This window comes from Triplophysa dalaica, chromosome 15 (genome assembly GCF_015846415.1).
Source record: "Triplophysa dalaica isolate WHDGS20190420 chromosome 15, ASM1584641v1, whole genome shotgun sequence".
NCBI lineage: Eukaryota > Metazoa > Chordata > Actinopteri > Cypriniformes > Nemacheilidae > Triplophysa > Triplophysa dalaica.
The window spans coordinates 17,382,242-17,409,836 of NC_079556.1; the positions used below are offsets into that span (position 1 = coordinate 17,382,242).

Here is a 27,595-nt window from a genome sequence, read left to right on the forward strand (position 1 = left end):
ATCTTGCCGCCGTCTGTTCGGAGCATCGTGACGCCCCCTGCTGTCTACTGCTTGACAGACGCTGGTTTGGGCAAGTTTCACGAACCCAGAGCGACTCCTCAAAGAAACGTGTTTAGGAATTTGATCTGGTGATGCTCTCCTCGGCGGTTTTCGCATGCTTATCTTTCGTGACCTGAAAGCTGGCGTTTTGCCCGAACGGAGGTGAAATGAGCAGCACGGAGAGTCCAGATTTGGGAGAGCAGCCTTGCTTTCGCCTGGAGCACCTACCGGGCAATAGCACGCACCTATCGGGCAAGGCGTCTCCGCAGGTGAACAACCGCTGGGATGCGCCTGAAGTGACGTCCAACGGGGTGCAAGACATTGAGAACAGGATTTTACGAATTACTGGCTATTACGGCTATAAATCTGGATATTCTACTCAGAAAAGTAAGTGTTTATAAACACGCGACAGAAACAAATGCAATATTAATGTGGTGGTGCAAAGCATGCACATGCACGTTTGTGCACAGATCAGATCATTGTGGTTGCCTTTAATGATGTATATCAATACAATACTGAGGTGTGCATCTAGAGGGAACATAAGGTGTGTTGTCTGCTTTAGATGGCTTTATTTTAAGTTGTTGTTTGCTCACTAAACTTAGCTTTTGCAGAACTTTCTCTTACATTATTAAATAAGTTGTAATAGAACAAAGCAGGTAAGAAGAGCATAGAGAATACAACAGAATTATTAATGTATAGCCTAATTAAATAGAATCTCTTATAGATCTGAAATTTGAATATTAAAAATGCATCAATAACAATACATTGAGGACATATGAGTGGAATTGTGTGTAAATGGGAAATGTCTGCTGACAATTTTATTGTAAATAGTGGGATTATAACTAGTCCTATTAAGCGAATCTGAATTTATATAGTGTAAGAGGAATGGCATGTGGCTTATAAAACAGATTTGTTTACAAATCAACAAATCTGCATACGACATTGCATACTGTGGCTACGCATAAATGCAAATATGTAACGTACATAAATAAGCCATTGTGCTGTTACAAGCAAAATTAGGAGCAACAAGAAATTATGAGCAGCAACAAACAAAGTAAAAAGATTGGCTTGTAAATTAATGCACAGACATGATTTTCTAAAATGCTTGTTTAAATGACAAAATGAATGGAATGGAGTGAGTATCGGATGATGCTAAATATAGGTCTGTGTGCCTTTCCTGCACCAATCGAAAGAGTCTTGGGACAAAGGATTTGAGGTTCTACTTTGGTTGGCATGCAGAATTTTAATGGGCTTTTTTGAATGCCGCCAACTGCAACAATTGAGGTGAATCTGTCTGTTTATATATAAATAACCCCCCCCCCCACACACACACACACTACACTGCGCAATGCTGTCTGCGTGAGCATCTAGGGTCTAGTCCGAGTATCTGGTGTGCCGTTCTTACACTGGTGCAGTATGTACATGGAGCAGTATCTCATGTACATGAATCATGTTCCATGAATATGTGTGTGTGTCTATGCGTGTATGGGTTTTTTACATCCTTGTGGATTGCAGATGGGAATGTTAACACTGCACTTTCATTTATCTTTTCCACTTTTTGTATTATTTAAGTGCATTATTGGGGCTGTTTCAGAGATGTCAATAACAGCAAATAACATCCAAAGCAACATACTAAAAAGGAAAGATTGTTGAAACTTCCCAATAAAAAATCATAGTGAATTTTTCAAGAAATTCTCTAAAACATTTTCTGTGAAAACAAATCTTCATTAAAGTCATAGTTGACCCAAACAAAATAGAAAATGATGTCATCATTTACTCCTGCGCTTGTCATTTCTAACCTATATTACTTTCTTTCTTCCGCAGAACAATAAAGAAGATATTTTAAAGAATGTTGGTAGCCAAACAGTACTAGCCCCCATTCACTTCTATTATATCGACAAATCATCAATGCATGTGAATGAGGGCCAGTGAACAACATTCTTCAAAATATCTTATTTTATGTTCTGCAGAAGAAAGAAAGTTATAGAGGTTTAAAATGACAAGAGGGTGAGTAAATGATGACATATTTTTCTTTTTTTGGGGGGGTGAACTTTCACATTAAAATCTGAAATTACAACCGTGCATAACCAAACAAATTATCTTAAACACAAAAATAGCTTTTTTGTGTCACAATGATCCCTCTCCTCTGAAAATATGCTATGCTTATCACTCCTGGAAAGGTCCAATGTTTATTAATTTAAAAGGGGATCTTTTAACAGAAATGCAATATAAGAAACAAGAAACTCTTTAGAGTTGTAAAAAGACCTTTCATAATGAAGCGTTATGTTTTTATTACCTCAAAATGAGCTAATTCTGTCTACATACACCACGCGTCCCCTTGCATGGAATTGGCCATGTTGTTTCTACAGTATCCCTAAATGGACAAATTTCTCTACAGAGCGCGTTTCGTAAATATGTAATCCTTCAGCAAAGAAGCAAAAACATGACAACATCGAGCCATTTGTTGCAATTCGCAGCCTCACCAGATGCTGCTAAATTTCATACACTGGACCTTTATGACATGAGTTAGCACTTTACACAAGGAATGAAAGTGTCAAACATAGACAGGCAGGGTGAACAATGTGAAATAACTTTAAGCTGTAACCATCACACATTCCTAAGAACTCCACCTGTACATTTTGTCATTGAAAGGAAAGTCCAAATTGATGCATAAACATTAAAAGACCAGATATGTGGAGGAACGGATTTGCTGAGATAAGGCACACAATAAATGCTCATTTTGTGTTTGGAAGATGAACATGTTGTGCATATTTCTCGTAGTCATGCTGATTAAAAGCAAGTGGTAAAGTGAAGTCTTGTACATATACTGACCGTGAAAGCAACAGATCAGTATCTTCTTGGTCAATTGTCGGTAAAGTCAATTTGACCTTGGCATTCACAACCTAATTCACTTCTGTCAAAATGTACAACAGGCCTTGATTTTACTGGCCCTTTTATTCCGAAAGAAGACCTTCTCATCTAACGCACATTTAGAACATTGTTTGATGTAGGGAAAAAGAGACCAAGGTCATATTCAATCAGTGGTTAGGCTGCACTAAAATTCATAACAAAAGTCCTTTAGGTCGATTTGCAGATCTGTTACAAACATGCAAGGTTGAGCTTTGACAGGATAATTCCGATTAAGATACGTATTACTCCTCTCAAGCGATTTATTTCTGTATTTCGCTGTTTTCCACTTACATTCACGATCCGCATTCGATGAGGGCTCATACTACCCCTGTTTGATTTTGTTACTTTTATTGTGGACTAACCTAATACTTTGTCTTGAAATATACATTTTATGCTATAAAAATGACTGCACAAACTATTTCCACTACAGTATATTCAGAACTTATTCAGAATTTATGTTGCAACAGTGAATGTATTACCTCTAAAAGTAGACTAAAACAGTGCTAAATTAAATGTTCTACTATAACATTATTTCAACCAATAGAGATGTCAGCGAAATAGAAAAATGAACACTGAATCATCATTGAAATGATGTGTATGAAATAAAAGCAAAATAATGGAAATGGAAACCATGTTAGCACGCTGGTAAACATTTAAGTGAGGGGTATTTAAATGGGCAATGAAATCTAGTGGTGAGATTGTGAATTGCAACCAACGGCTCACTCCACCCCTCCCTTTCGAAGCCCTACAACTGAACTAAGATGTCGTCACGTTTTTGCTTCCTTGCCGAATTAGATAACATATTTACGAAACACGCTCTGCAGAGCTGTTTGTCTGTTTAGGGCTACAGCATGGCAAATTCCATGAAAGAGGACCCTCGGTGTGTGTAGATAGAAATAGCTCATTCCAAAGCAATAAAAACATAATGCTTTATTATGTAAGGTCTCCATACACCTCTGAAGACATAGTTATGTATATTATATTGCTTTTCTTTTAACAGATCCTTCCAAAAACACTACACAATGGACCTGTAAATGGTAGTAAAATGTGCAACGGAATTGTGGAAAGCCTGGTCAGTGTAGTGTGAATGTTTCACTGTTTCCCAGCAGCCCCTAACCAGCCCTGATGATACATATCTACCAGTGTGGTGTAATTGCATCAGATCAGTCTGGTTGAAATAACTGTGGCACCCTTTGTTTTCAGAACTTTAAGGTAGGTTGGTTGATTTGGAAAGGTGCTAATTTTAGCCTGCTAGCGCTGAAATTATAATCCCTCTCTCTGTGCGATTGGCCGTCCAAAGCCATGCCTCCTCCAAACGCATGAATGTATTTCGTAAATCCACTAAACGAATTAGAAACTAAATCCATTAGATTCTTCTCGAAGCATGAACATACCTGTCCACAGAAAGAGAGCAACCATGGTATCGTCTTTCAGACCCTTTACCTACAGGAGCTGTCTCCATTAAGTTAAAAACTGAACCAATGTTAATTGTTTTTTCATCTCTGCTTTTTCAAAAATGTACTTTCGTTTTTTTGGATTTACTTATTGTAGGTTCCTCAGGAAAGTTTGATTGTTGCTGATTGTCCGCCATTCTCTCTACATTGACACAGCAGCAGTGAGTGTGCTCATGATGTATGATGTCTGCGTGAACAGGGTGTGCAGTGGTATGCAAAATACGTTGGCTGAAAATGTACACATGACCAGTCACAGCGCTCGGCCAGAACGTTTTGATTGGGAGAAGATTTTTTGACCACTATACTTCTTGATTACTATCAGCATGTAAAGAGTTCAGGCAAACATGACAAAAATTAATTCTGGACAGTATCACCCACCCTGCCTTTAAGCATTCTTGCACGGTTTATAAGCTCATGCTTTGGATGAAACTGTTTTAAATTTTTCACATTAGCTGGAAACCCTTTCAAAATCTGCCGAAAGAGAACCATAATTGTATTTTTATCTCCTAATGTGGGCACCAGAAATAATCTGCTGATATTGTCACTGGGAGAAAAGCAGCAGCCATGTTGCCTTCTGACCTATCATGTATGGAGATGTCTGCTTTACTATGACCTGATCTAAACATATCCTCAGAGGGTGCTCTGACTGCAGTGCTTACTACGCATACACCATCCACTTCTTTTTCTCCACAGACCACCTCGCCTAGAGAGCTATTTTTAGCTGCATGGCTGATGGGACTCTTCTCATCTACTTAGCCAGAGAAGCACCTTTAACTGGGCTTGCTAGGGAGCCTCAGAAACTTAAGAACAGACAGTTGGCAGCCAGACAACATCAGCAAAGAATCCTAGACCCTAAAATCAATAAAAAGACTTATGCTTAACAAGAAATTCTGCTTAAATCCTATAATCTTTTGGTGACGTCGCCCTTTAAATGTCCAGTGTATGAAATTTAGTGGCATCTAGTGGTGAGGTTGCAAATTGCAATCAACAACTCACTCCAACCCTCCCTTTCGAAGCACTAAACTGACACAGAACAAAGATGTCGTCACATTTTTGCTTCTTTGCTGAAGGAGACATGGCGAAGCATGTAAGGGGACCCGCATGTATGTAGAAAGAAATAGCTCATTCTAAGGTAATAATAACATAACGCTTCATTATGTAAGGTTTTTATACACCTCGGAAGATATAGTTATGCATATTATATTGCATTTCTTTCAATAAACTCACCAGCATGCATAAATCAACGTACACTGACAAGTTAATAATAAGTCTATAAACTAATATTTGTGGAATTTATTATAGTATAATGCAATGTTATATGAAATAAGCTTTCCTGTGGCTCAGTGGTTAGAACATGGCGCTAGCAATTCATTTCATTGCCACTATTGAGTTTTGTCTATATTTATTTTACCAAAACATCTAAAAAAGGCCCAAAAATTGTTATGTTTCAAATTGCATGCTGATATTACAAAAAAATTTGGTTTCTGGGATACTTTTAATCGCTACACCAACAACGGCCACTAGGTGTTATATAGGCTCCAATGATTTACTGCATACAAATAAAAAATGAATAAATTTTATCATTATATATAAGAGGGACATTCTTGAGGCTTTTCAATTATTTAGAAGTGTTTAAGATTTATTTTTAGATATACAATAAAATAGGATTATGATGAATATGTAATATTTATAATGCTACCTAATGGGCCCACTGACATTAGAGAAAATTACTTTTACTAAGTGATTTCTATTGCACAATATAAAAATTAGCTTCTTAGAGCTCTCCAAAAATATATTGTTTGTCAGGATTAAAATGGATTTATATAACATAACTTCAGTGTTCCACTTGAACGGTGACATTTAGCAGCATTTAATTAGATTTATGCTCACTATTGTCTTAAAAGAATAAATTACTACCTCTACATAATTTATTTTTGTAAAACACTGTGGTCAAATATGTATTCTAGAGTCTTAGACCTTTCCAATGATATATAGTTTGTTACGATTGGATTAAATTTTAGTTGTGAATATTAAAGTGAACCTAGGTGTTCCAATAATGGATCAGTGACGTTAAATCTTAATAAGTCATCTTAATCTACCGTAAAACCATTTTGTAAGTTTAGCTCACAGATCTCTGAAATGGGCTGTTTAAATCTCTGATCAGCATATTTCAATTGTTTGTAATTGCTGAAGTTGTGAATAAAGTTGAGAATTTTTTAAAAAAATTTGCAAGACACAAAATAGTTGAATATGTATTTATACATCTTATGGCAATCAGCCATGGAGCACTACTATGCTGCCCCCATCTGGTCATTTAGCATACTTCCCCTCATTTGTTTTAATGATTCAGACTGAAACAGGTCAATTTTTTTTACATTTCTGCTAATGTTTATTCCCACTATGTTTATTAAATCAAATTTAAGGTAGGGTTGCAAATAGTCAGAAACAAATGTATAATACAATGAAATGTAAGTTGCTTTGGAAGGCATCTGCTAAAGGTAAAAAAAAGGGTGAGCCTGGCCATGATGACTTACTGTTGGGTTTGAGTTTATAGCACTTTAGATGCAGCCCCGCTGCCAGGCCACAAGATGTCATCCTTTACATTTTGCAAGGAAGGTTGGAAATGCATGAGAGAGTTACATGGCGCATTTACCTTCACTCCACTGGCCGTTGCTTGGCTGGTGCGTGGCTCCTCTGAAGTATGCCGTCTGCTTGTGCCATATGTGCTCAGGGGCACTTAGTTCTTAGTAAGCCATTACAAAAGCCATAAATGCTATGAGTAACAAAATAAGCTTTAATTGTTTTGTTATGGCACCTACCAGCATCATCTAACTGGACCATGCTAACCAATCAAAATTTGACCCGAATGTTTTTTGCATTACATACAATTTACCTAAAGATGCCAAATATGGACTGATATTTCTGATCATTTGAACTCTGTTAAAACATATCAATTCATATGTTGATGTTTAAGCCAAAATGTGATGACGTACATTGTTATTTCAGAATCAAGCAGAACAGGTGACTGACCTCTAGAATTTACTCGCATATAGCAAATATAGGGGAAAACAAACCGAGCCATGCTAATGCATCTGTAGCAAAAAAGTTTTTTCTCAATGCAAATAACCCATCCACCCCTGTTGGGGTTTTGACGAAGTGGTTATGAAGTGAACGGAACACTCGTAGCGTCTGGGTACACAATTCTCATCTTGCTCTCATCTTTGGTAATAGACGTGCATAAAGGACGCAGTAAGTCTGTGTACAATGGTGGAGGATCATGGCACTGATCTAAATGACAAAGGTGGTGAATGGGTTGCAGTGGCAGCGTCGAAGGTGGAACAGAAGGGCCAGGCGTTGCTATGGCAGGACGTGAGAGGAGGTGGAGGCAGGGCGTTGGGACGAAACAACAGCCATTTCAAATGGCAGGTGTTTGTTTGATAAAGAGAGGTTGGAAATGTATGACCAAACGTGTGCGTGTGCTTTTTATTTTCTGTATAGAAGGGTCAGAGCGTATGGAGAGTGAATGCCTTTTATAGCTCACTGGAATTGGATTATGGTTCAATAACTGCAGTGTAGTTTGTTATAAATACATCAGCCAGAAAAAAAAATGAAGACATCAGAAGGGCTGGGGTTTAATTTTTAACGTTGGCACTACAATATGTAGTCTTGTCACAGAATCTATCATCAAGTACGGGTAATATAAACTTATACTTCAGACACAAGACTATTAGAATCTGTCTTTCTTGCTGGGGTTGTTATTTTCTCTGTCCATTTACACAGTGAAGATATTAATGCGATTACCGTAAAGGCAAACACAAGAGATTAAAGAACATAACTTTTGTTCCTAAAAAGGATGCCAAAAATATTTAGATGCTTATGCCATAAAAATATCTAAGAATGTCTCTGCACAGCATACAGTATATACAGCGGCACGAATAAATTACGATTGTTGTTTTTAATTTGCATTTCTAGATGTTTTGTGGCCATTCTAGTCCAAAGTCTGTTGAATTTCAACAAAATCAAACCTCATGAGCGACTAAGTCGTCCAACAGCAATGTGAAAGATTGACAGCATGACAAGATACATGAAAACTGTGATAAAAATCAAGATTATCACCTAACAACCAAAAAGTTGATATTTTCCTAAATACATGAGCAAACATGTTTTGTTGCTTAAAAGTGAATATGAACAGAGTTTGTTTTTTACAAATAAATGCAAAAAGAAAAAGAAATTTGGTGGAAATATTGTTAGTAGTTCAAAGAATGAAACAACAATGATACATTAATGTGAACACGCATCTAGAAATAGTAAATTCAGAAAAGAAGAAAATAATTTTGAAAAAGGGTCTCTTAATTTTTTCCAAGGCTGTATATATCATTTTAAAAGGTGCCTTTAATTTTGTAAAAGAACAAACACATTGTTCAAGCAAAATACAAAAAGCCAATATTATTAACATATCTCTAGCTTATTTGTACACATTCCACACATTTTGTCTGCCATCGCTGTTTCACAGTTAACTGATTTTCTTTTTGTCCAAGGAACACCTTATCATTATGTATCTAATAGTATCACATGTTCAGCCATACTTGATCTGAACAAACCGTACCTTCTCCGAGTACATATAAAGTAGCCTATTTTTGAGTCACACGTTGGAGCGGTACTTTAGATTTAGTATGAAGAAACAGAACACTCACTTGAGTAAATAGGGGCACTTTGTGTGGGTGTATTTGTCTGTGTGTGTGTTCGAGCTTGCTGAAACTCTAGTGAGGTAGATTTCCTGGCACAGTATACTCAGGACTGCCTTCGGATGGCACGCTCCAAGCCCGTCTGAGCAATCTGACTCTTCTTCAAAAGCAGAGGCACATTTGCCAGTATAATGAGATCTGGATAAGCAAACAAGCTTTAACAGAGTTCGGGAGGCAGTGGACTCCAATCTATATTAGAAGAAGCAGTGTGTGTTGGGTTAAATAAAGATGGCATGAATGAATTAGAGGGAGAAGGCTTTTTTTTGTATGTGTGTGTTTACTTTTTAGTATGACAATAGGGGAAGGAGACATGGGGGCATTGTATGTGTGTGTGTGTGTGTGTGTGTGTGAGTCTGTGTGTGTGTGTTTGTGTGCAACACAGTATCATAATCTCTTGATTCTTGTTCATGGACATGAATATCTCCCCTTTTTCGTGTCCGTCAGCAGAACTTTTTTTCATGTTACCCTGCACAACTTTTAATCTAACGTATATATTAATACACGGTATCTTTCATATGTATAAATATATATCAACTCAATCTGATGGGAATTCATGCCTATTTTACAAGGTGGCTTATTCGTGTGAATCCTTGTTTACTCTGATTTCATATGTATGTTTATTATGATTTGGCTTTGTCCCTGTGACTTTAGGTTTAGGGGCGGGATTAGGGGCTTGATCTTTATCCATGCTTTGCCACCTTGTGAAATTCCAACTAGTTTTAATCTAAATTTGCTTTTGCGGGTGTGATTTTATGGTTTGGGATATAGGGTTAGTTGTTGGGTTAGCCATCTCCTAATATGTACGACTTTGGTATCAGGTTTTATATTACGTTTTTTACAAAGTTTGGTTAAATAATTACACGTGCAAATCTAGTACACAGCCACTTGTCATCAGCAATTACATCACCTATCCTATCAGCGTAAATATAGGCAACACCTCTTACCATCATTTTCTCAAATGTTTTCAGCATCCCTCCTCCGACCTGACCATGCACAGTCGGCCTGATTCCTACCTCATCCCAAATCACAGGGGGACATTCAGGGTTCGGGCAAATACCGAGCTCGGAGCCGTCTCCCTGGACAGCACGTCAAATACGCATACCCTTCTTGCCACTTTATTCAATGATTTGCTTAGGCGAACTTTTGATATATAAATGTACACACACACTGTGTATTAAAGTTATGCTGAGTGACATGAAAAAAAGGAAATTCATGTCAAAGGACACAAATCAATAGATTCCAAATTTCGGGCCTATGCCTCAAACTGCTGTGAGAATGGGTTGGTGTGTGGGTGTATCGTGGGTAATCGAGTGTGTGCCTGGGGCAACTGGAACAAGCACTACTGAGGCGTATTAAATGCAAGGCCATGAAAACCACAAAGAGGAGCAGCATGTAATAGACCCTGCTCTGACCAAGCAGACCTGCACTTGATATTCAGTGTGGTCTATGACTTTGTGACTCCATTTAGTCTAATGAAATCTCATCACTGCAGACGCATGTAACAACTGTAACATTTCCTCACTCTTATGTCGTTCCATATCTGCAGTAGAAATGAAAAGAGAATTTGTGGTGCACTCGAGTAGGAACCATACGTGGCTGTATACTGTAGTCCAAACTAGGGCTGCAACAACGAATCGATAAAATCGATAAAAATCGATTAGTAAAAAAGTTGTCAACGAATTTCATTATCGATTCGTTGTGTCGCGCGATGCGGAGACGTTTGGTTATTAAAAAAAAAGCTTTATTTGAGCGCGGAGCGAAGTAAACACACTCGGTCTCTCTCGCGCACTGATGCTAGCAGAGTTCGGCGCCTCATATACAGGGCGGAGCAAAAATAAAAAAACGAGCGGAGGAAAGATACATGACGGAGGCAGAGAAATCAGCGCGACCCAAGTCATCATAGGTGCGGGAGCATTTCACACTAAATAAACAGAAAAACTTTGTTAACTACAAAATATGCAAACGCGACATGGCGGGAGCAACGCGGCAATGATCCAGCACCTGAAACGCAAACATGTTTGAGTCTGTGATGAGGAGGAAGGGAGTTCAAAAGCAGGTTAAGTCATTACAGAATCCTACTTTTGTTCCGTTTCGAAGTGAAGAACGTAATGTCCCTGGTGCTGGTGTTTACTCGTTATCCAGCTTGACAAGCATCACAAGTTAGCATTAGCTGGTTAATAACAGTATAATCAGGGGTGGTGTAGTTATTTTGCGCTTTGCATTGTAAGACTAAAGACACGTTTTTATTCACTCGCCTTTTTTGGACCATTCATTTATCAATCTGTTGTCATGTATTGCTAGACTGCAAAACTTCCTTAGTAATTTTTTCTAATTTCCAGTCCAAATATCTAAAAAATCTTAAATCAAGATTACTAGACAAGAAAATTAATTGATGCTTAAAACTTCTGTTTGAAATTATATCTCATTAAGATTATTTTTGTACCCCATCGGCGGATAATTTTTCTTGCTTTAAGCAAACAATCACTTAATTTGAGGTGTTTTTTCAGAAAACAAGACATAATTTCTTATGCTTTTTCATGTGTCTAGTACATGTTTCTTGATATAAGATTTTTTTTTTAATTTGGACTGACAACAGGACAAAACTACTAAGTTAGAAAAGCAATTTTTGCAGTGTATATTCTGTGCTTTCTCCCATATAGGTTATTATTGACAAATATATTTGTGTGTGTTGTACTTTTTAATTTAATTTTAAAGTTCTTTTATAGCTCTTGGTCATCTTAAGCTTTGTTAAAATGTGGTGTATAAATGAAGCTTGCACTTACTACAATGATGGTAGTAATTGAATGAATAAGCTTCAAGTGAATTTGAGAGAGAGAGTGTGTGTGTGTGTCAGTGTTTGTCAGTGTGTGCGTCTGCGAGTGTGTGCATCTGCGAGTGTCTGTCTGCAGTGTAGTGTAGTGTAGTGTAGAGAACAAGTTCTTACATTCAAACAAATCCTGTTAAGTTTTCTGATTTGTATTGTTCTTTAGTTTTTATAAATTATTTATTGTTCTGGCAGCTCAGGTGGCACTTTTATTTAAAAAAAGTCTATATATTTGGCAGATGTAAAGCATACATGTGTATGTTTTTTGTGTTAGTCCATTTTTATTTGATTTTATTATTTTTATAACAGCTCAGGGATGTTCAAGGAGCAACATGCTTGTGCACTTTCTAAAGATTTTAGTTCTGTTTTTGAATAAAGGGTTGGAAATGAATGCTTTTCTTGGTTTTTGTTTTTATCCGATTCATCGATTAATCGAAAAAATTATTTACAGATTAATCGATTATTAAAATAATCGTTAGTTGCAGCCCTAGTCCAAACAAATTACTGTAACTTTTATTATGTTGCTCAAACAAAGTTATGAAATGCTTTCAAAAGCGTACAATACGTAAAAATAAAGTGTTCGTTTATTTTACAGTGATTTTATCTCATGGTGCTTGTTTGGGGAAAATAGCAGCTTGACTTTTTCTTTAAACTGTGATGAGATGAAATCATTTCATCCTGGAGTTCTTTGAATTTTAAGAGAGGATACTTTTTGCTACGTGCCTTTTTTATTAGCATAACACGACAGAGACTCAGACAGCAAGATAAGAGCTCTGCTAAAGCGGACAATGAAGGGCTTTCAAGTGGAGCACAAGTGCTGATGGAAGAAGAAGAGAGAGTCTGAAAAAAAAAGCAGCAGTATAGAGAAATAAACTACTTTTTTATGCTTAGATCAACTGGATCACCCATGCCTTAACAGAAATCTGAAAGTGGATGTGGGTGGAAAAAGGATGGAAGTTGGGAAAGGGCAGAAAAAGGAGAGAAAGAGGAAGAGAGAAGAGAAAAGGGGCCAACGCAGCATAATTAGCTCGAGCTGCTTGGTTACCTTCCAAACACAGCAAAGGATACTCTGAGCAAATGAGAGGCGGGGACAGAGAAAGAGAGAGAGAGAGAGAGAGAGAGAGAGATGAAGGGGTTGATTGCATTCCACACACACTTGAAGCTCGGTCTCCCTAGGAGACACAGGCTACCAGCATGACAGTGCAACATCTACTCTAGAGCCACAACCGCACGACTCTATGATTATAAGTACCACGCTTGGAGCGAGTGTGAGAGAGGCTGAGGAAGAGAGAGAGAAGTTTGTCAGTTGTCAGAAGGAGAGACGTCAGAGCGGTAGAACAGAAGACATCAAGAACTAAAGAGGAGCTGTGTGGGGACAGCAGAGATGCGCATAGGAATGAAGTGGGTTTGGCGGAGGTGTTGAGCAGTGTTGCTCACCCACACACTTTCCAAACCTATAGGACCCCGAAGGAAGGTGGAGAGAATGAAGAAACACTCAGCCAGAGTGGCCCCTCTCAGCTCATATAGCACCCAGGTGCTCACCTGCCCCATCTCTGAAGGTAAAAAATCATGCGTGTTTCTGTGGAAGTTTGCTAAGTCTGGCAATAATGAGTCAAAATGGTTCATTAATAAAGTCAATAATGCTATTTTAACTTTTAAATTTACTGTTGGGTATAGTTTGGCTATGGGTTAATCTGTAGTAAATCTATTTAGTTTCATATAAAAGTGTGTATCTGCTTGCATTGTGTTCGTTTATAGAGGCTATGTGTGTTTGCAACAAAAAAGAACTAGAATGTTTTGTCTCAGCAGTTTGGATTACATTTTCAGAATTGAATTTCAGTTTATTTAATAAGGAACTGTTTGTTTATTTAGGTATAATACAGTAACATGGTGTTGTGAGTTCTAGAAAGACAAGAAAAAATGCAAACAGTAGACACATTGGAACAGAGACACTGCTGTTATTTAGCTGTATTTATACTTTATTTATGAAAATAAATGTGGAAACGGTTGTTTAAGTTTGAAATATAAAGTTTAATCCTCAGAGATGTTGTTCGCAGAATGCAGATGTGGTTTTACAACACAAGAGTCAACTATATGTCTTAGCGAGTGTTTTGTGATGTCGTATTTAAAGTACCATAAAAAAGTTATTGGAATGTGAATAGCAAGTCATTTCATACAAATGGACCTAACATCTACGATGTTATAATTGTCAAAATCAGCAGCTTTGTAACAAAATTATTTGAAGTTTTTTTTTTTTTCGATGTCTGTATATATTTACTTTACGTTACGTTTCATTATACACAATTACACATCATGTTGTAATAGCTCATGAATTTCTAGTGCTTTTATTATTGATTTGTTCATGTCTGTCAGTTTTCACTTGTTTAAGGGCTAACAGGAGTTCTAAAAGGAGTTTAAAATATGTAATACTTTGTATCTCCTCAACATCATTCAGGATATGTTACAACATCTCCAGGAATTTGGTCCTAACTCCCCCAAATTAGATTGACCTTGTTCAAAAGTTGTTTTGTAATGTTTATGAATCTCCTTGCTGTAAACTGACAATAGTATTTTGTGTTATTTTGTGTAGAACCGTGAAATATGTAGGTGTGGTAAATCAAGGATTTACCCGTGATGTAACATTTCTGCGCCTACACATTTAGGACCTGCGGTTGGTGTTGGCCTTCTCAGATTGTTAAGCTGTTCAGCCAAGCTATACAGGGGATATAAAATGTCTGTCAGTGTGAGTGTACACTGTGGGAGCCCACCTTAGCCAAAAATAGGTTAGACAAAGTTGTCAGGTAGGAGTTTTTTTCTTCAAAAATGGCACCATGCGAGTTGAGTTATGGTCAAGCTATTGCTGTGACAGAAAACTCAATTTGGTTATATTTGAGGTTCAATTTTACATTTGCTTTGGCTTTTAATGTGGCATGAATGTTATATTTCTTTAGATTTGTTTTACTTTCAAAATCCTTGCACCAAAAATTGTTCCATGTGCCTACTAAGGAAATCTTTCATAATTCATCAGCAACTGCATCATACCCAAAATTGTACCACCAAAGTTTTAAGTGGAACATTCTACTCGTGGTATTATGTTTTATTACTGCAGTATGTTTTACAACTGCAGTACTTGCTGACAATGAAATCTGCCATGAATTAATATCTGTAAATACTTGCTTGCGTGGCGTCTTTTTATTGTGTTGAGATTTCATATACTTCATATACGTATGAAGTAGACCTATACGAAATCATATACTTATATGTTCCGTACAAAAAAAGAAAACTTGCCATGCTGTTTAGATTCCCCTTCCTATCAAACAGGGGGTTTATGTCACCGATTCAAAATGAAGAAAATTTGTCATTATATGTTTTCTATATATTGTAGAGTATGGTTTTGGTAAAAAGAAAATGTTAACATTTAGTTTCTATTCTTTTATAGCTACGTAGTGTAATAAACATGCTATACTTAAATTGATTTATAGTTTTGTATAAATATTACACATTCAGTTAATATGATCTCATATTAATGAACAAACTGTAAAAAAAATTCTGCTTACTCGTACTATCCAGGGACCTGGTGGCCAGTATTAGGTTTGGTATGTGTGGACCGTCCCTTGTAGAAACAGAGAGCCCGGCAGCTTTATGGTGTAGAAGCAGCTTAATAAAGCATTGCAGTGAAATTAGGTAATGATTTATTTCACTAAGGCAGTTTGTGGTTTTGGAGTTTGACCTAATGCATTATGCCATGGACAGAATGTTTACCATGTTGAAGGATTTTATTGAGGCTGTTCTAACTTCATTGAATTTATGTTGAGTTAAAACATGAGTAACTATTAATAATACATCGAAATAGTGTTCATAAGGCCAGTGTCTTGTACAAGTATTCAAAGGACTTGCGTTTGTGTTTTACCATTGCTGCTGATCTGGCCTGCAATGCGTCTTACTAAAGCACATGATATTTCAACTCAAACCCCTGCATCCCATTCACAAAAGGACCCAAAAACATTTCCTTAGCTCTTCATTTTTATTCAGGCGTTTTCTTTTTCATTCTTTCAGCAAAGACCTATTTGCCTTGTGCGTTGTGCCCTCAAAAGTGTTATCATAATCTGCCTATTGAGACCTACGGGGTAGATGGGTGATGGAGTGATTGTGTGTGGGGCAAATCACTGTATTTGTTACATTTTTGACAAAATTAACCCAACATTGTATATACTTGGTTTAACTTGGATTAGCTTTAAGTTATCTGGCTTAACTCAAAAACAAAGAGGCTTTGTAAGTGAAAGTGTGTGTGTGTGTGTACAGTCCATGTCATCTTTTATTCCTGGCCTGGTGTAAATTGATCACTCTGAGTATACAGCATAGCGGATCTTGGCTTTGGGATACTAACCCTCTTCCTCTTTGTTCAATCTCAACAGCCATTTCCAATGGCACATGTCTGTCTATCTATCTGTCCGTCTGTCTCTCTGTCTATCTCTTCGTCTGTCTATACAATGTAGACCTGGATGTAATGTTTACAGTTAGACTGAATACATCTTCGGGTAAAGGAAGTCATGACTCATTGACTAAAATCAGGCAGGATGTTTTTAGATGTCTGTGTGGACGCCTGCTGGTGTCAGGTTTCTACATATATCTCACTATGCATGCTTTATCTGAATGGTCTCTGAATGCTTCTCCATGACCCTGTAGCTATTTTTGACAGAGGCTTGACTGCAACATAGACAGATTTTTATACACCAGCATTAGTGCTTCACCTGCAAGTAACTGACACTGACAGCTACTGATCAATACATCCCTACGTACCATAGAGAGATATCTGCAGCAGCATTTTTCATGAGTAAAAAACGCCAACAAAGCATATAATTCGCTTTACTCCTTTCACATAAAAATGTGTAATATTTTGTCGTAAACAGAAGAAAGGAATTATTGTACTTTGTAAAGAATAGTTTCAGCCTTAAATAAAGGACTATAATGTAATTAACATGTATGTACAGAGTAAATACAGAGCAAAAAAACAGATGGAAAAGATAAAAATTGATAATAAAAAATAAAATGTTCATTTATAGGAACATGTTTTATGTTTTTTAAAACCTGATCCACAAGGAAAATTTTGTCCTTGTGTTTGACTATGCTGATTGGCCCAAGACACTCCCAAACCCCTTACTAGTAACAGTATTCTGAGCTGTGACGTCAAAAGGGGTGACAGGGACAAATACCAGGCTTTTAACAGCCTGACAAATGTCTGTTTTCAAATGGCTTTTAATGGAAAGAAATGCTTTTTGTGTCAAGATGCTACTGTTATGGCATGGGGTAACTTGGCATTGCTACAAAACAACATCTATTTTTGCTTGGAAGAACCGCTTGGAAGGTTCACTTCAAGTGATAGTTCACCCAAAAAGGACAATTCTGTCATCATTTACTCACCTACTTTCTGCTGAACACAAAAGAAGATATTTTGAAAAATTTTGGTAACAGCGTTGGCACCCACTCACTTGCATTGGTTTTGTGTCCATACAAAAGACGTGAATGTGTGCCAACGCTTTTGCCTAACAACTTCCTTCAAAATATGTGACCCTGGACCACAAAACCAGTTATTTTAATAAATTTTATGCCCAAAATTTATACAAATATATTTTGTGAAATATACTACTGTAAATATATAAAAACGTTATTTTTGTGAGTAAGATGCTATGCTAAGTAAGGACTTCATTTGGACAACTTTAAATGCGATTTTCTCAGATTCCAGAGTTCTCGGCCAATATTGTCTGCTTCTAACAAATCATAGATCGATAGAAAGCTTATTTATTCAGCTTTCAAATTATGTATAATTCTTAGTTTTGAAAAATTGTTGTCCAGGGTCACATATATATTCTTTTGTGTTTATGGTAGAAAGTCATACAGGTTTAAAATGACAAGAGGGTACGGAAATGATGACAGGATTTTCTTTTGTGGGTAAACTATCCCTTTAACTGAAGTGTTTCTCATGAAATGTATGGTAAGCAGAAGCTGAATTAACCACAAAAGGGTGCAAAAAATCTCATTGTTTTATTTGCTTGTTTATACAGTAAGAGCGAGTAAATACATATCCGCAGTGATGGTGCAACACTGATGTTTCTGTTTCAGGAGAAGATGGTTCAGAGTCACACGCAGAGACTCCAGTCAGTGAAACCAGTGGTGATGGATCTGCATATCAGACCTGCGCCACCACAGTCCTGAAGGTGCTGGGTGGCCTTCTTGTGGTTCTGTGTGTCTCCTCGTCCTGGGTGGGTACAACGCAAGTGGTCCAGCTGACATATAAGTCCTTTTCCTGTCCCTTTTTCATCACCTGGTTCAGCACCAACTGGAACATCCTCTCCTTTGCCCTCTACTACTCTGGGCACGTGGCCACCACCAGAGAGAAACAGACGCCCATTCAAAAATTCAGGTGAAGTGAAAATCAATCAATCAGGTGAATTAGGATACAGAACTTTGATCGAAAATGTGCATGTAGGATGTTTACAAAGAAAAGCAATTACATTTTCTCGTGCAGGGAATGTAGTCGGCTGTTTGGAGAGGAAGGCATGTCTCTTAGGGTCCTTCTGAAGCGAACAGCACCTTTCTCCATCTTATGGACGTTGACTAACTACCTGTACCTCCTGGCGCTGAGAAAACTAACCGCTACGGATGTCTCAGCACTCTACTGCTGCCACAAAGCCTTTGTCTTCCTGCTTTCATGGATCGTCCTCAAAGATCGTTTCATGGGTGTACGGGTAGGTGGAGCATTTCCTAGATTATTACAGTGCTCTTAATGTAGGAATAGCTCAATTCAATGGGAAAACCACAAACTGGGCAAGACTAGTTTACAGATCGGTGTCATGACAAATTCTGCCCCCCGTGTCCACTTAGGACCCTGTGTGATGCTATTGGCTAAAAGAACGTCTAATAGGTAAATTACATTACGATTCATGTCGCAAGTACTTTGTTAAAATGACCATTATTGTCTTTTTCACTCAATGATTTATAAGGTAGTACATATATGAGGCTATAGGTGGTGAAATAAAACAAATAAATACATTAAAAAAACTGTTTTAGTTATTTATTCATTTTAAAATATCAAAAGCAATGTTTTTTGGTTTAAGCAGATGTTGACCCAGAAATACTGGCTTGTATGTTACATCAAGCTTTGACCAAAAAATGCGTCTTCTATGTTTTTCGTAAACTAAAATTTTAGCTTGTCATTTTAATGTTTTTATTTTTTACCGCGTATTTAGTTGGCTAGAAGCTAACAGCTTCAGTTAGCCATACAACAAAATATTGTAACAACATTGTGATTAGGCTCACAACGTTCCAATACAGAGGATGACCTACGTATAGAGGGTATGCACGTGAGGTCACTTTCCCACATGAACACTCCAAAACACGCTCCTTTGAGTGGCAAAACACTCAGCAAACATTGACATCTAACGGTTGAGCTTGGTATCGCAGTCTAATTTCAAAATAATGGGACCAGTAGGTTTAGCAAAGTAACATTTCTTCTTGATTTCTTTTTCTTGTTATCAGAAATAGTCTACAGGCACTCTTATTCACACTATTATTTGAGAATGTGTACCGGAAGTTAAGGGCAGTCCACAAACGTGTGCATGCGCAGTAACGTCTTTATATAACTCTAACAGATGATGGTGTTATTGGTAACCTAGCAACCAACAGTTAATAAAACAAGACCTGGAAACTGGAAACTCATCATTCGTGAAAACAGATGATAAATCACATATTTTTAATGTTCGCCTCTGTATGTCAGACTATATTTTGCAAATGTGTTTCCATCTCCCATGACTTTTCGCACAAGTAAAAAAAAACCTCAAGCGAGCGTAAAAACTTTCTTACGTATTAAAGGATCTGAATAGAATTTTGCTGATAAATGTGCATAAAACCGGGTGACGGAAACATAGCTATTCAGTCATGGTTAGTTTTGCAACCATAACCAACTCATTGTACAAAGTTTCCAAGGGCAGCCGTTGATGGAATTTTCTGAGGAGATTTCAAGTCATCTTTCCGATCACAAACACTTGTCAAAGTGGGAAATTATCTTAACAAATCAGTTCTGTCCACAGACTATGGTCAGTACAATCGTTTATAAATGTATGAATGGAGGGTCGCCTTCATTCTAACATTTTTACTTGCCTGTTTGTTGATGAAATATATCTTCTGCTTTTTCACTGTCGCAAATTTGTTGACGTAAATCATACAATTAATAGTAAAATAATAATAGTTTTTCCAAACATGACATTTACTATTTACTTGTTGTGTATTTCTTTAGTGTGTTTTCTGTTATCCACACACCCGCTCACAATGGCTACAGTCATAATCAATGGTATCTGACTGTTGATTATGATCAGATGCTATTGGTTATTTATAATGGAGTCCCATTTAAATGAGCTTTTTGGAAGCAAATAATGTAACTTTATTTGAATACTGTTCTGATTGCTCATCTTAAGAACAAGGAGGCAAGTTTCCTCCTCAGATGAGCCGACACTTATTTCTTACATACATTCACAACCAATAAGATACATTAATGGACTTATAAACCATCAAAATAGTTACAGAGTGTGTGTTGAAATGAGTTACATAAGTGATTCTCAAATGAATCGTGAAATTGGTTTGAAACTGCAGCCTGATGATTACTGAGGGCGAACAACTGATGCGGCACTTATTTTATAACAGTGTTACAAAAGTCCTTTGTGAATCAGTAAGAATTTGGTTTAAAAAAAGCTGTTATAGGCTTATGCCACAATTCCTTTATGACAATTTTTTTTAGTTTATCGTGCCAAGTAAATCAGTGTTTCAGCTTCCAAAAAGAGGTTTTTGGTTTAGTGACAGATTGTTTCTTTTTTGTCTTTACCAATTTTCCTCTTAGATTGTGGCTGCCATTATGGCAATCACAGGCATTGTCATGATGGCATATGCTGATGGTTTCCATGGGGATTCATTCATGGGTGTGGCCTTTGCAGTTGGCTCCGCCTCCACCTCAGCGCTCTACAAGGTCAGTACAGTTAGCTTTCCTGCTCAGCAGACACAAGAATTCCAAGAACAGACCTTGATGATCATAAAAAACTCCTTTAGTATTTAATGTTGATATGCATTTCCAGCAAAACCTCTTTGTGCCACTCAGGTGCTGTTTAAGATGTTCCTTGGCAGTGCCAATTTGGGCGAGGCAGCTCATTTCTTTTCCACGATGGGATTCTTCAACCTCATTTTCATCTCCTGCGTTCCTTTGATTCTCTACTTCACCAAAGTGGAGCACTGGGGTTCCCTGTCCTCCTTGCCATGGGGTTACCTTTGTGGGGTGGCCAGCCTCTGGCTAGGTATCACTGAATTGATGGAACAAAGCTTTAAACACATTACGAGCAGTACATCAGCAACGCTACCATTTAACATGTCATTAGACTTGTTTTTTTTCTAAAGTAAGGTCGATTGAAATCCTGTAAGTAAATACAGAAGTTTCAGATGTTCACATTATTATTTTTTATATATTTAATAATTATTTATAAATAAATTATTTCTAATTTTTAACATTTATTTTATAACAAAGATATTTTATTTTGATTTTATAAATATAAATACATTTTTATAATAAATAAAAAAATCTAAGAAAATTTGGCCATTTCCGCCCACACAGGAATAATATTCTTACAGCTTCTACCACTTAATAAAAACATTTTATGAAAATAATTTTTCCCATCCCAACAGTGGGATTTTACAGTGTAAAATTTTGAGAGTGAGCAACATTTCCCCAATTTTTGACAATAAGTGACATGACATACTGCTGATGGATGGTTCACCATTTGATAACTGCTGTGTAATTGAGTACATTGTTGTTACAGTAATGGATCATATACAACACCTAAGTACACTTCCAAGAGTAGTTTAAGTGCCTAGTAAGTAAGAGAAATCAGGTTAGAATCAATTTACACTCCGAAGTAGCGTTTCTTAGATATCCAATACGTGCTGCGTCAGACAGTGTAAACCATGATAGTAACAAATACACTTGTATTTACTGTATATTTGATCTAAAGTGAAGTGCTAAATCTCTGGGGTGTTTTAAGGACAGTGGGATATCCATTCACTTTTGCCACTCATCAAAATCTTGTGAAGTTATCTTTGTTTTCAACCACACAGAGATGATAGAATGACAGACACTGCTAGGTATGATTAACTATGCATGACGAAACCATAAGATAATATTCTCTCCCTCTCTTTGTCTCGGTTATAGTTTTCAACATCCTGGTCAATGTAGGAGTGGTGCTCACATATCCTATACTCATATCCATTGGGACGTTACTCAGTGTTCCAGGCAATGCAGGTATGTTGTACATCATTACACACAGCCCAATACATAATGATACACAATATGGACAATGGACTCTTATTCTGAACAAGTTTGATTATTTTATTCATGTCCGCAAGTACAAATCTTAATCCTACAAAATATAATGATATCTAGGGAATTGTGTGCTTCTAATTTTATAGCAACAGTTTGTGCAAGGCCCATTTCTAATATAACATGATGATGTCCCTTTCTACAACGCAAGGTTCAAAAATAGAAATGATTGATTCAGTCTAGTGTAAAGGAACTTTAATGGGCCCAGACCGAACCCAGTTGAATACCTTTGGTGTGACTCGCAGGCTTTAAGCCAAACACTCATCAACCAGACCCATCAATGACTTGTCAATGCCAGAAAAAGGCCCTTCCAAAACTGTTGCAGCAAAGATGAAAACTAAATTATTTAACATGGTATTGTATGGCATAACAATAAATTTTGTATTTGATTGGAATTTCTGGAATATATAAACATGTTTATAAGAAGAGGGTGTTCTTTTGTCTATATAGTGTATGTCCTCTAAAATTGCAATGCACAAACTGTATTCCAAACTGTATTATATACAGTATTTATTACAATGTAAATAAAAACAATTGTAAAAATGTAAACAATGGTCATACACCACTATAATAATGAATTCATACACAAGGAATAGATACTTCACAATGTATGATTTGAGGTAATGTTCTTCATTGTCATCAAAATGTTGCAAACCAAAAAAATCTTAGCAGTCTTAAAATAAGCCCTTATGAAAAAGGCTTAAGAAAATGTTAATCAGTATGAATGTATACAAAAAAGTTTAAAATAACCTGGAGATTTTCCTGAAAGGCTTTAACAGATCTCTCAGCCTTCATCTCTAAATAATGAGTAACTAACTATATAGTGTCCTAACTAGAAAAAATATGCCACCCTTTCACATAAGGGCTTTTGAGGTTTCCAGTTCAAATGTAAATGTCTTAAGAGTGTGCTTGGCTTTAAAAACAATCTTTAATTCAGCAAGTTAATTCACGTGTGGCTTTTCTTTAATCACAAATCTGCAACAAATCGTGTGATTCATTTAACTGCATTATAACAGATAGGGAAGGTTGGTTGTATTTTATTATAATACGGCTTGTTGGATTGCTTCACACTGATTGGCCACTCCGTTATTCCCAGAAAGCTTAAAACTAACAACACACAGTGACATTTTGACAGGTTTTTTTGACAAATTAAATATAAATATGTCTTTGACTAACATAAATAACATTATATTTACAAATGATTAAACCAAATTGCCTGTTTGTGACATTTGAACATTGTTTCTTACCTTAAAGTGAAAGTAAATGGCAAAAAAAATATTTCAAATACACATTTAATGTCCAGTTTATACTGTGATACTATTACAACCAGCCGTGATACTGTAACAACCAGATGCATGTTCCTTATCCCTTATCATATTATCATGAAATGTAATTGTAATAAATTCTTTCACAATGTCACAGTCAATAATGTGGAACTAAAGCAATAAACATGATTTGATTTCTTTGCTCTTGTGAGCAACAGTTATAAAGAGTCAAAAAACAGGCACAGGACAAGAAGACTTCTTAAAATATCAGCCACTTTAAATCTACTGTATTTTCCTTTATTATTGAATCTTAGTTTCCTGAAATTAATTGGTTGCCTAGCCAAGAGAACTTTGCAAAGACAGTTATTTCCACCCACTCATGGTGTCTGGACAGTGCAGATAAGACATCAAATTTAAATTTAGAAAGCCAGTCTTGTGTAGTTAAGCTTAAGCAATTTACAGGAGTTTCTATCAAACAATTTTACTATTAAAGGTACAGTGTGCAGGAATTTGAAGGATTTATTCACCAAAATGTAATATATAATACAAATGTTGTGAGTGGTGAATAAATACCTTACAAAATTAAGCGAAATGTTTATTTTATCTTACAATGAGCCATTTTATGTATATACACCGCGGGCACACCCTTACATGTAATATATCAAATTGCACAGCCATGTTTCTATAGTAGCACTACACGGACAAACTGAGCGCGTTTCGTAAAACGAAGGATGCACGGGACTACGTTCTTCTTCGGCTGTGTTTTGAGGCAGCTTTTCACGCCACTACATAGAAGGATTAGCAGAAGAAGAGGAAGAACAATAACAAAATTCACTCGTCATGTTTTTTATTAGAAATAGAAACGGTTCTTTTGTTGGGGTTAGAAGTGAAATTTGTGCTAATGGCGGACCACACGAGAGAGCGTCAATCTGTTTCGTCAATAAAGAGAAAATACGATGCAGCAAGGCGAAGTCGAGACAAAAAAGAAATAGAACCCGAATAAAGATCAGTGTGGCTTTTCCCAAATGGGGGGCACTGAAGCAGGACAAGGGTTTGCTAAACGACGCCGCAGTTGTCAGCTTTCTGCTGGACCGGTAAGTTTGTCTAATTTCCGCTATATAAGTGAACTGTTTGTTTGATAGCTTTAGCTAATAGATGAGCTGATCATCAAGAGAAGTCGCGTTTTTCCTTGTAAATATTTAGCACTTTGTAATTGTATCATAAGTCCTTGTTGCATGGCCGTGTGCAAATCAAGTTAGAAATCATGTTAACAATCATAATTTGCACAAATCGGGTTTAAGTTATATTATAATACTGTTTAGCTTCCACATCCTCTCTTGTGCGGTCCTCCCGGGTAACGTTAGGTCCTCTGCTTCTCCTCGCCCTGCCTGCATCTCCAACACCCGTATCTCTCCAATCTCTTCCTCTCCCTCTTACTACCCGTGATAAGTCCTCTAATTGACTCTGTGATGATGAGAAAAACGTCTGCTAAGACTTTCGCGGTTAGATTACATGCCTTTAGCATTAGCAAGCGGTTTCAATAGGCTGTAAGTTACGAACCAAGTTACTGTGCCAAAAAATGCTTTGTATAATAAGCGAAAAAATCACTGACACAATGTTAAACAGTAAATGATGAATTAAGTAACCTTTATTTATTTATTTTTCTTTGAAAATAAGCCTCGTCACTTGACTTGCAAAGGTTACTCTCTGCTGTCTCAGACGACATCATCTCTGTCCTGTGTCCGTAACTTCAGTCTGTTCGCCTGTGAGACGTAGATTCCAATTATCAACACCACCGATAATGGCCGCTATCATTTACGGAACCCTTTTGTCCTTTGACGGCAACCGTATTTTTTCTAATGGGAGGGAGAGGAGGGTGGCGGAGCTTTAGGTTGCAATTTCCAACTTCGCCAATAGTGGCCTCTGAAACTTACACACAGAACCTTTAAAAAAAGAGGAAAGCATGACTGCAATGAACCCGTTAATTATTAAATAAAAACATTTTCAGTAAATGTTACAAAAGAGCATTTTTGTCTTTGTAAAAGTTCACATAGTTCCCAGTTGATGTCAGATTTATGTCTTATAATCAGAGATGGATAGTAGTGGAGTATTTTTACTTTTACTCAAGCACATTTTTCACGTTATTTTTGTACTTTATGAGTGTTTTTCCTTCATTACATTGAAGAGCATACAGTATATTATACTTTTTACGCCACTACATTTTATGAATACATCTTTAACATGTTTTTTAATCTTTAATATAGTACATACAAAATCTAGTACTTTACATACTTTTAAAAGTAAAAAAATACAGTCAGTGGAGTAAAGCTTTTTCCAAAGTAAAAACACTGATAAAGTACAGATATTAGAGAATGTACTTGAGAGGAAAAATGCATCAATATATTTACTTATAGGCTATATACTATTTGTTTTCACTTTGTCTAGGTGCATATATTGAATTTGTTTCGAATTTTATATTTTGAAAGATAATAACGGTAACGTCAAGAGGGAAATAAAGTCATATGACAAGACGAAGGAAAACTGTGATCTGACATGTACAAATATAACTGTTGTATTGGTTAAAAGTGAATATGAACTTGTTTACTTTGCAATATTTGAGGTCTGAAAAAATACAGAGCACCTTTCCTGTTACTTTGAACTGTTTCTCCAGTTTTAATTGTGTGCAAATACAAACAATATTTTGATTTGAAATTTGTTTGAAATATTAATAGTTCACAGAATAAAAGTATCATATTATACTTAAACACATAAATATAAATTGTTAATTCAAGAATTAAAATTAATTTAAATTGGTCTCTTAATTTTTTTCCACGGCTGTATACTGTATATCACTATAAGAAAAGGTAGAAAACACATTCACCAACTTTCAATTTTTGTTTTTACTTTCTTTTTCTTTGAGTAGCCATTGATGTGCTGAAGCATGAGGTCATCTTCAGTGTTGTGCGTCTGGCTGCCACCTGCATCATCTGCCTGGGTTTCCTGCTGCTTCTGCTCCCTGAAGAGTGGGATACGGTCACCGTGCGCTTCCTCACAACCCTGGCAGACAAGAAACCAGAGGAGAACGGTGAGGAACTCACAGAGTCCAGCGTCCAAACGCGCAGCCGGAGCAGAGCCAACGGAGCCGTATCAATCCCTATGGCATGACCTTTAAGCTCGCTGTGACCTGGGAATGAGCAGCCCGCGGTCAGTGTCCATTTGCCGTGAGGCAAAGTGAATGATTGTATTTAATGTTTTGGAAAAGAATAGGTAGAAGGTTTTGACAAACAGCGGAGAAAATATGTTACATTATTTAATAATAATAATACAATCCGACATAAATAACAAAATTGAGAGTTGAGAACATGCTGAGTTACTAATTGAGTGTTCTGAGAATAGCATCCCAGTCTCTTATAACAGGGATATTTACTGACAGTATTTTTGATTTAATTTTACAGAAGAGATGTAATATTCTCTTCCTTGTGAGGGCCTGACATTTCTGTTAGGAGATTAACTCCTATGGTATAATATTTCAAAGTGAATGAACTTTCGACAATCTCCCTCTGCACGCAAAACCCGCATCCCAGCCAGGCCTCTCAATGGACTGTATTCTGTGAATATAGACTTTGTCGGGGCCAGTTTGGCTCACTGTAAACATGAATGCATTCAGAGATATATATGAACATGAATTATTAGCATTATTTGCATTGTACGTAGTAGTATTATATTGTATATTTGTAGGGAAAATATATTATGCTTTAATGAACAAGACTTCTTTTATAATAAAAGATAAAAATAAAGATATTGAAAAAAGCTCCTGTTATTTTCATAATTATGATGTTATTATGGTAGATAAGAACGTAATTGTTACATATTCAGAGGCTGGACAAAATCATGCGAAGACCCATTTTTATAGGGGTTAATATATTTTGTGTCAAATAACAGGG

At 36.7% G+C, this 27,595-nt stretch overlaps 1 protein-coding gene across 2 annotated transcripts; it reads left to right on the forward strand.

Moving 5' to 3' along the window:
* slc35f4 (solute carrier family 35 member F4) lies at positions 1-27,464 on the forward strand. Of its 2 annotated transcripts, none has more exons than XM_056768361.1 (7): positions 1-426; positions 18,093-18,393; positions 18,499-18,718; positions 20,863-20,988; positions 21,118-21,310; positions 22,219-22,308; positions 26,575-27,464. In XM_056768361.1, exons 1-7 carry the CDS (start codon positions 207-209, stop codon positions 26,814-26,816), a joined length of 1,392 nt encoding a protein of 463 aa, XP_056624339.1. In that variant the 5' UTR covers positions 1-206; the 3' UTR covers positions 26,817-27,464. The 2 variants fall into 2 exon arrangements, with proteins under 2 accessions (XP_056624339.1, XP_056624340.1); XM_056768362.1 differs by lacking the exon at positions 1-426 and adding an exon at positions 12,813-13,531 and having other exon boundaries at positions 26,575-27,462.
* Positions 27,465-27,595: the final 131 nt, after the last annotated feature.